Source organism: Asterias amurensis, chromosome 13 (genome assembly GCF_032118995.1).
Source record: "Asterias amurensis chromosome 13, ASM3211899v1".
Taxonomy (NCBI): Eukaryota; Metazoa; Echinodermata; class Asteroidea; order Forcipulatida; family Asteriidae; genus Asterias; species Asterias amurensis.
In genome coordinates this window covers 14,829,386-14,838,907 of record NC_092660.1, presented here as the reverse complement: position 1 = coordinate 14,838,907, position 9,522 = coordinate 14,829,386, and the positions used below count along the sequence as shown (strand labels likewise).

The following is a 9,522-nucleotide window of genomic DNA, read 5'->3' as shown; positions in this document are numbered from 1 at the left end:
GTAGAGAAACGTAGTACCCTGTGTAGGATTTTGAAAATGTTGTCGACCTCATATTCATGTATTTTATCGTTGATTTTCAGAGGAGTACTCTAGGGACCCATACATTATACCTCATTGATCCACCGAGATCTACAGAATGATAAGCAACTAACTATCCATAACCAATCCCCTAGACCATGGGCCCAATTTTATAAAGCCAGTAAGCATACAAAATTGCTAAGTACAGAGAAATCTTGCTTGACAGAAACTGGTTACCAGCCAACATTCCATAATGTTTACAATACTGCAACTGGTGCTCCAGCCATGTTTACTTCGCACAGAAATTTGCTTAGCAGGTATTTTCTGCTCAACAGCTTTATGGAATTGGGCCCCGCTCATTGTACTATTCACTCACCTCATAACTGTCTCTCCTCTCTAGAATGTTCTTAACATCATCGGAAACATTCCATGAGCTCATGTCACTCAATCCTGACCTCTCGTCCCATTCATCACCTTGTTTTGGATACGGTTGATGCCTCGATGTCGGCATGCGTAGAGGAGGTGATTTGTACGTCTCTCTAGGGTGAGCGCCAACTGATGTAGAAAAAAAAAGGAATTGTAAAAGAGTAAAGCCCGGTTCATACTTCCTGTGATTGCGAATGCGAAGTGAATTTTGTTGTCACGTGCTGTTTTCGCTGAAAATGATTCGCAAGAGTTGAACACATTATTAACTGTTGTGAATTATTCGTTGCAAATTTGTTACATCAAAATTCATATCACATTCGCAGTCGCGGGAAGTATGAACTAGCCTTGAGGCTTAATACCGACAAAAAATGGGTGCCAATGACTCTTATGTTTTGCTTATACCTTTGTTCAACCTATGTGTGATAAGCACTGTATACCCGTTGGAATAGTTGCTCTAGAATTTTAAAGGTTGTGGCTTCGAATCCCATCCAAGTAAAATGCCTGGTTTTTTTTTAACAAACTTGGAAAAGTACTGAGTATCCATTGCTGATCACACATTGGTGTAAGGCTAAACCAAAATTACTCATCCCCGATGCAAATTTAACATCTATAACTCGTTGCAGTACTCGCTGCTAAAACATAGGATTCGGACTGCCTCTAGCTACCGGGCAATCTCGGTGGTCTAGTTTGTAAGACACTGCTCTAGAATTGCAAAGGTTGTGGGTTCCAATCCCACCTGAGTAATATGCCTTTGAGTATACAATGCTTACCACACATTGGTGTACGGGTAAACCAAAAACATATTCTTTATCCCAGATGCAAATTTATCATCTATTAAATGACTTAGTAATCTGAGTAATCGTGGCAGAGGACTGAGTAATTGTGGCAGAGTAAGATCAGACCAGACAAAGTTACAGATATATCAAGATGTTTACTCACCATAGACATCGTTGTGTCTTAGAGTACGAGGAGCTTCTAAGCTGGCTCGCTGTAGTCTTTCTACATAAGTTGAAGGTTGAGTATCTTTAGGTTTATACTTCACTCCCACTTTAGGAGCAGGGCTAACGACGTCATCTGGAAACAGGCAAAACACATTGGTCAATCCATATAATATACATTGTCTGCTTTTGAACAGATTGACAGATTTTTCTCAACGATACTGGAATTTGGAAAAATAATTACCCAAATCTGGTAGTTAGGAAGTAGTTTTATCAAGATGCAATCATACATTTATAAAGCCCTTTTCTTCACACGGGTTACCCCAAGGAATAATGGCCAGCCTTTTCACACTATGATAGCTTTACCCCGGTCTGCCCTGGCAAATGGGCATACCCCCAGGGACTAGCCACCCCTGCTCCTGAGTAGGGGTAAGCTGTAAAACCTCGGCAATCAAACCCAGTGGAACAGGGACACAGTGTAAAAGCTCCCAGGGTAACCGTAGGGTAAAAAAAGTCCCGAGACTCCCAGGTCTGTAGGCTATTCCACAGGGATAAAAGATACAATATGCAAAGGACTATAGAAATCTGGGCCCAAGTACATAGAGGTGCTTAAAGTGCACAATAAACTTATGCTTAGCACAATAAGGTTACCAGCCAAAATACCAATCCACATGTACAATATGTGACTAGTATCCTGTTTATTTGTGCTTAGCAGAACATTCTAAGCATTTTTTCTTGCTTTAAGCAGCTCTATGAAGTTAGGCCCTGGTATTAGACCAAACAATACAAATATTAGTCAATCAGCATTACCCACCTCGAGCTCTGTATGTGCCTGACATAGATCTTGAAGAGGGTTGCTCATGATATGGAGTAGAAGACCGTGGTGTTGCTTCAGCATGAATACCTCTTCCTTCAACTTGACGCCTACGATCGTTAAATGTCATGGTATCTAAACATGAGAAAATATAATTAGCTGTTACAAGCTGCTTACCAAACAAAAGGACCTACATGGTATGAATGCATAAAATAGTTACACATGTAACGGCCTGATGTTTTAACGGTTTTATTCTTCGAGAATGGCTCTGAAGAGGCCAAAACATCAGGCCTATGGCTTTTGTTGTCAACTAAACAAGAAAGAAGTGCAATAGTGCAATACAACATTCCAAAGGGAAACAAAATCACAAGATAAAACGAGTTCAAAACTCCAATAACTTAAATCATGATCTCTGGAAAATGTTAAATGAAGCTTGGATTTTACTCCAAAATTGTTTAATCCTGTGCAATAACTATTCCATTGTATATGGGATTTAGGGCATTGCATGGTGTGGTTTTAATTTGTATTTAGTTTGCAGTTACACCATATGTGTATTTAGTTGCTGGGTATGTTCTTTTGAGAACTTGTCTTGCTGTATATATTCTACTGTCGCGGAGTGGATTTTCATGAATTGGGAGACTTTCCAGTTCTTACAAAAATGTCCTGCTTTATATTAAAGACATTGGACACCTTTAGAGTTGTCAAAACCAGTCTTCTCACTTGGTGTATCTCAACATAAAAAATACATGTGAAAATTTTAACTCAATTGGTTGTCAAAGTTGCGAGATAATAATGAAAAAAGATACACCTTTGTCACACGAAGTTGTGTGCTTTCAGATGCTTTCGGGACCTCAAAATCTAATTCAAAGATATTGAAATCAAATTACTTCTTTCTCAAAAACTACGTTACATGTACTTCAGAGGGAGAGTTTCTTTGTACTACAATGCTTTGTACTATCATTGCTTGTTACCAAGTAAGTTTTTATGATAAAAATTATTTTTGGTAATTACCAACAGTGTCCGCCACTGCCTTTAACTACTACCTGGAAAAAGTAGAAAATCAGCCGTGACTTACCTGTATTTATCTTCGGCACTACTGGTCTAGATCGTTGCCTCAGACGAGTCTGGCCTCCCGTCTTCTGTTGCATATCAGATAGGCGTTGACTGTAAGTCTTTGTTACTCTAGGAGAGGTCCTGTCTGGAGCTTTACTTGAACCTGGTAACCTTCTGGTACCTATTATGAAAATAAAAATTCAACCAAATTTAAAAGATAAGCAGGTTTGGCCTTAACCTTTTAAGTGACTATTCAGCAGAACAAATTAGCACTGAAGTTGTGACTGTTCCTCACCAAAAATGCAGAGGTCGCCCAAAGAACAAAACTCGCCACCATAAGACCACCAGGCTCTTTTTTGCCACATTTATATCTATATTTATATTTATTGGTTTATTTCATTTTTTTTTTTAACATTAAAAAAGAACATACCGATGGGTTCAATTGCACTGTAACATGTACAGTATAAAAGTTTCTTCAAAAAGTAGCTGTAAAGGTTAAACAGTTTAAACACACAACAGGTAATGAGCAAGAATTGTCGCTTTGATGATAAGGCCACATAAAATAAAAAAATTGTTGATCGTCCCCGCCCGACCGTTCAAAACCCCGCGACCCCATTTTTATTTATTTTTTTCCCCATGTCTGGATATCTCTTTATACTTTTACTACCCAGATTTTTCAGCTGATATTTTTTTCAAAATGTACAGGTTTGAAAAGATGTTTAAAGAAGGTTTTTATTCATGTTGGCAAAGCAAGAACAATTCTTTAAATATTTACTTGGGCTACACTGTGCTTAGTTGTTTGAAAAAGTTTACAGAAAATGTCATCTAGGAGTTCAATTTGTTTGACAAAACTATTGAAACATCAAAAACACACAAACCCTCTGTTTTATAGTGATTGTGATGATTTCTTTATTCTTGATTTCATATTTGGCATGTCAACAAAACTTTATAAAAAAAATATATTAAAAAAACTCCCTCCCTCCCCCATCCGCAAAAAAAAGGACGATCAACAATTTTTTTTAATGTGGCCTAACAATTCGGCAAAAAATGTATTAAACATGGTCATCAACTGCAGAGGCAAAATCCCCCAGCACATAGTTGGAGATTTTGGATTGAGCAGTAGGAGACTTTTGAACGCTAGGTGGCAGCAGACTTACCAGGTAAATGTCTATTGTTTATGTACTTCAGAGCATGCCCACATTACCGAGAACAATGGATTTTACCTGGTAAGTCTGCTGCCACCAAGCGTCCCGAAAGTCCCCTATTGGGTCTAACGAGCAAGGTTGACAGACAGAAAGCCCGACATCCCAATAATTTTAACGCCGTTAATGCACACCTCATTTTCAAATTATTTTAAAGAGCGTTGCAACATAGTCTGCTATCTCAAAGACCGGAATTGGCATCATTACAGTACAAAATCTCTCCCCGCGTGTAACAACAAAAAAAACGCCACCGGGGCGAACCTCTTATAGTATAAACCTACTACTAGACAGCAGGACCAGTTAGCTTGTCATTTCACTGGTTCACAAGCTTCTCCATTGGTCCATGTTTCATGTTAAGCCTTTGCCGGGTATCCGGGTACCCGAAAGCAGACGTCAATATATGGTCCATTTTATCAGATCAAAATTATTGCAACTCCCCAACTTCCATGTCGATAAACAAAAATTTTAATGATTTAAAATAACTTTCAGTTGTTCTTAACATATTTACACAACTTTTTTTTCTACCTTTGCAAGTAGAAAACATCCGTTTAGTTATAAAATCCCAAGCAACCGCCGCTCAGATTAAACAAATCCACACGTGTGACTAGACTGACAGAGCACCACGTAATGGTGTACTAGGTGCTGTGGGCCAATATGCAGCCAATCAACCAGGAACACCATGCAAACATTGGTAAAACCTACTCACCATACAATCGTTGTTTGGCCTTCAATGTTTGAGATGACGTCTTCATTTGGTTTCCTTCACCTTTCATCTCTTGCAACATCTCCGTATACGTTTTCTGTTTCCTCGGTGATGCCTGTTGCTTCCTGGTGACCTCTGGCCTTTGAACTCTGACCACCTGATCATACGGCTTGGGTTTATACAGCCTCGTCTCAGAAGTCTTGTTCCTAGACTCCTTGGCTGAAGTCTCTGTGATTTCTGAGATACCATCCAGCATCATCCAGTCATCAGGTTCCCTGGATAAGACCCCGTGACCTTTGTACTCTTGACCCTGTAGTGTGTCTCGAGTCAAATCTTCCTGTGTCCTTGTATTGTAGCCATAAGTCCTTCCTACGTTCTCCTTGGTCGAGGTTGGTGTGTTCTGATACGCTCCACTATCAATAAACATGTACGTGCCCCTCTGTCCACTCCGATCTTGTCTTGTACTTGCTTTTAATGACTCCAGTGGTTCTGTATTTGATTCCTGTAGAGTTCGGTCTCGCCTTCTCGTTGTCTTGGGAGATGTTTCTTTAGGAAGCTTGGGTTTATCGGTGAATATCTCAGACATAAGGGCCTTAGCTAATTGTACCCTCTCACCATGTGTTTCATCTCTCATTACTCTGTGTTCAAAAATGGAAAAAGAGAAGAACATTGATATGATGACCATACATAGCTTAACACGCAATGGTTGAAGGACTCTCTCTTAACAGAAAATAATAGTGAATTCAGAGACATCTAACTAAAGGTTTTATTTTCAGGTTAATATAAGTGACTTGTATATACTAGCTCAATTTAGTCCTGAAGGGAGCTTATCCAAACCTAGAAATCACAGCGATCAAATTGACCAGATGACAATGTAAACTTTATGGACTTTTGGCTGGTAACCAGTTTCTGCTAAGCAATATTTATCTGTACTTTGCATGTTTTGTGCTACAGGTTTTATGACATTGAGCCCTGGAAGGTGGATGAGGAGAGCATTACAAAAATCCAAACGAGAAGAGGGGTGTTCATGAACCAAAAGTGACATACAAATGGTTATTTGGAAACCTAGTTTACCTTCTATTCTTGTCTCTTGTTTCTTCTAGTTTCCTGATCTCTTTCAATGATGAAGGCCCCTGGAATATAAATAAATTAAAAAAAACAATTCATAAATTCTCATCAAAGATGGTTTTAAATTTGTCCAAATATTCCACACTGTTGAATGTTTGATTGCAATGAACTTCAACAGCGGAATTAGATTTATTAACAGTTGCAGAAATTTTTGCTTAATCAATTTCTGCTAAGCATAAATGAGCAGAATACCAGTAACAATTTGTACACATGACATGACAGTTTGGCTGGTAACCTTAAACTTGTTAGCAAACTTTTGTTGTGCTCAGCTATAGGCCTCGGCGAATAACTTGAATACCTGCTTAAGAGCAAATAGTTTTTCCTAACCGTAACCGCGAATAACGTTTTTGACCTAACCGGATATCCGCAAGGGGCGCAGATACCTTTTAATAAACCGGACAGCCCTCTCATTACAACCAAGAAACCGGATTCCTATTATCCGCAATAGTCGGGGCGACGACCGATAGGAATGTTGTGTCTGAATCCTTATGAAACTTCAATTTAGACGGCATGAAACAGCATAAAATAAATATTTAACTATGCTCACTTCTGTAAAGAGTTTAAACAATGATATTTCGGACGTTTTTTGTTGAAAGATTGCGTAACTTTTCCTTCTACACATACTGTCAATCACGATATCAAAAGAAAAAGCAAAGCCATCTTAAAATTAGATACGGTTATTTTTATTAATAACCCGAGTCTAAAACTAATATCAATCCGCCCGTACATCACCGGGTTCCCTCTAGCGGTCGCGGCGCTCACTATTATGCACGTAAGTTTTTTTGAAAAAATATTTGAATATCCGTTTAATTTCGGATAGTTGGCCAGCGGTTAACGGACTACCAAATTTCACTATTCGCCCAGCACTACTTAGCAACTTTTTCTGCTTAAGCGGCCCTATGAAATTGGAACCAGGTCTTTATCTTTCTGTGAAACCTGAGCAAATTTTTTAAATTATTACCGTTGCATTGTTAGATTTATATGTTTTATGCTCCGACCCCATCTTCTCTTCTCGTCGCTTATTATACTCTCCAAGGTTCTTAGCCCGCTTCCATGTTGCCCATTCATTGTATCTTTTCAATCCCAAGGAAGTTGAGGTCATGTTTATGAGCATTCAATCTTAGTAAGTCTGTTGTCATACATTTCATACCGATGCATTGTTAGATTGATACGGTTTATGCTCCGATCCCATCTTCTCTTCACATTGCTTCTTGTACTCCCCAAGCTTCTTAGCCCGTTTCCTCGTTGCCCATTCATAAAGTAACTTTTCAATCCCAAGAAAGTTTCGGTCATGTTTCAAGTAAGTCTGTTGTCATACATTTCTTACCGATGCATTGTTAGATTGATACGGTTTATGCTCCGATCCCATCTTCTCTTCACGTTGCTTCTTGTACTCCTCAAGGTTCTTAGCCCGTTTCCTCGTTGCCCATTCATGGAGTTCTCTTCTCTCTTCTTCGCTTCTCTCTGCAGCTTTCCTCCTTGATGGCCATTTGTCCTCTTCATCTTGTCTTGGTGTTCTTGGCGTCTCAAGGAGTTCTTTAATCTTATCACTGCTGAGGTGACCAAAGTCGTCTGCTTGTCCTCTTTCAGCTTCTCTCCTGAGAGTAATGAAATTATCTTAAATCAGCTGTTGTCTTGTTTCCCTACCTACTAATGCCTGTAAAGGATTTTGATACCTTTTTTAGATCACGTTTTTGGCCAGGACATGACTCCCTACTCAATGTTAATGATGATGTGTGTAATATAATTTACCTGTAGAAGTTTTAGCCTCATTGCTGGTCAGCTTTTGAGAGAGAAAAAAATCGAAAAATCACAGAGCAATATTTTCAGGAGAGTCACGTAAAATCGTTGTACATGCTAAAATAACTTGCGTCTCACCGAGATGAAAATTGTTTCTGTTAAATCATTTTACAAATTTTAAGGTAACCTTTTTACCATCATTATCTTTAAACTTTGTATGTTTAATGAAAATCTGTGTCGTACAAAAAGTACACTTAAATAATTATATCAATAAACATAATCTTGAAACCAGATTTTATTCAAAATCAACCCTTGGAATTGCTCCCACAAACAAAATGTGATCAAATAACAACAGAGCATCCATCGTTGTTTACGATGATTTAAAACTCATTGCAAATTTTCAAAAAATAAGTCTCCTACCATGACCAGGAGTTGTTTGATTTCTTACCTCTTCTTAAGTTTGTTCTTAGCTGCTTTTTGTTGCTGAGTTGAGATTCCCATCATTCTTATCTCACTACTACCGTCCGCTATGACCTCCGCTATTATATCACTCACTCCACTTATACCTGATAGTCCTAGAGTTAAACATGTTCCATCTCCTCTGTAGATAGAACAATATACACAGATTTCAATCAATCAATCAATCAATCAATCAATCATCTGCAGAGACAGCAAGGGTCCCTCGCCCCGATCTCTTGTGTCCAGGTCCTATAGCCTCACACCACATGTGGTCGATTTTGCTAGGCCGGCCAAGTTATTTGGCCCAGGATGATCGAGGGCGGCCTCTGGGTCTCTTCCAGCCAGGAGCCGGTGCTAGGCCTCCCCTGGAGTTGATGGCGATGCTTAGCGCTTTTTTAGCTGGGATGTTGTCAGGTAGGCGAGCGACACGACCAAAGAAGACAGAGCGCAATTGAAGCGCGATTGCTAAATCTACACAGATTTAATAGATGTTAAATTTGCATCGGGGATAAAGAATATTAATTTGGGGTTTACCCTTAAACCAATAAGTTAATACCCAAAGTCCACATAAGTTTGTGTATTTATACCATAGGTCCTTCCAGTTGGTCAGCAGTTTGCAACAGCTTATTCTTTTTTCTTATTTATCTAAAAAAATAACATTTCTATGTACCTGTCTACACCTGTGAGGTTTCCTTCAGATTCAGTTACCATAGTAACACCTCCAACCTCCTCCTGCTGCTCCCCATCAGTAAGTCTTAACTCCTGACTTCTCTTAAGATCGTCATCATCAATAATGGGTGGTTTAGAGTCATTACCAGAATGGTCAGCATCACTGGCTGGTTCCCTGTACTCTCTTAATGTATAGTCTGCCTTCGGTCTGGTGTCAACAGGAGCCATGACATCAGCAAGGTTCTCTACTGTATGCAACATCTATAAGGAACAAAAGGACACCTAATTTTTTTTGTAGGACAAAAAAACACAATGTCCACAGATTTACACTAAACTTACAAAGTTTAAAGATAATGACAGTAGAAAGCTTCC

General features: G+C 39.0%; 1 protein-coding gene across 2 annotated transcripts in view; it reads right to left on the bottom strand.

Annotated features, from left to right (window-relative positions):
* Positions 1–9,522, bottom strand: part of LOC139945763 (uncharacterized) — a 68,524-nt gene that overhangs the window by 7,582 nt on the left and 51,420 nt on the right. For both annotated transcript variants that reach the window (XR_011787175.1, XM_071943167.1), the window contains exons 28-36: positions 9,152–9,411; positions 8,471–8,623; positions 7,610–7,880; positions 6,229–6,287; positions 5,158–5,792; positions 3,272–3,430; positions 2,197–2,331; positions 1,384–1,518; positions 395–573 (exon numbers count right to left, since the gene is read on the bottom strand). Coding sequence is in view for 1 of the 2 variants with exons in the window: in XM_071943167.1 (XP_071799268.1) it covers positions 395–573; positions 1,384–1,518; positions 2,197–2,331; positions 3,272–3,430; positions 5,158–5,792; positions 6,229–6,287; positions 7,610–7,880; positions 8,471–8,623; positions 9,152–9,411 (1,986 nt within the window). In the remaining variant the exon portion in view is untranslated. The remainder of the gene's footprint in view (positions 1–394; positions 574–1,383; positions 1,519–2,196; positions 2,332–3,271; positions 3,431–5,157; positions 5,793–6,228; positions 6,288–7,609; positions 7,881–8,470; positions 8,624–9,151; positions 9,412–9,522) is intronic.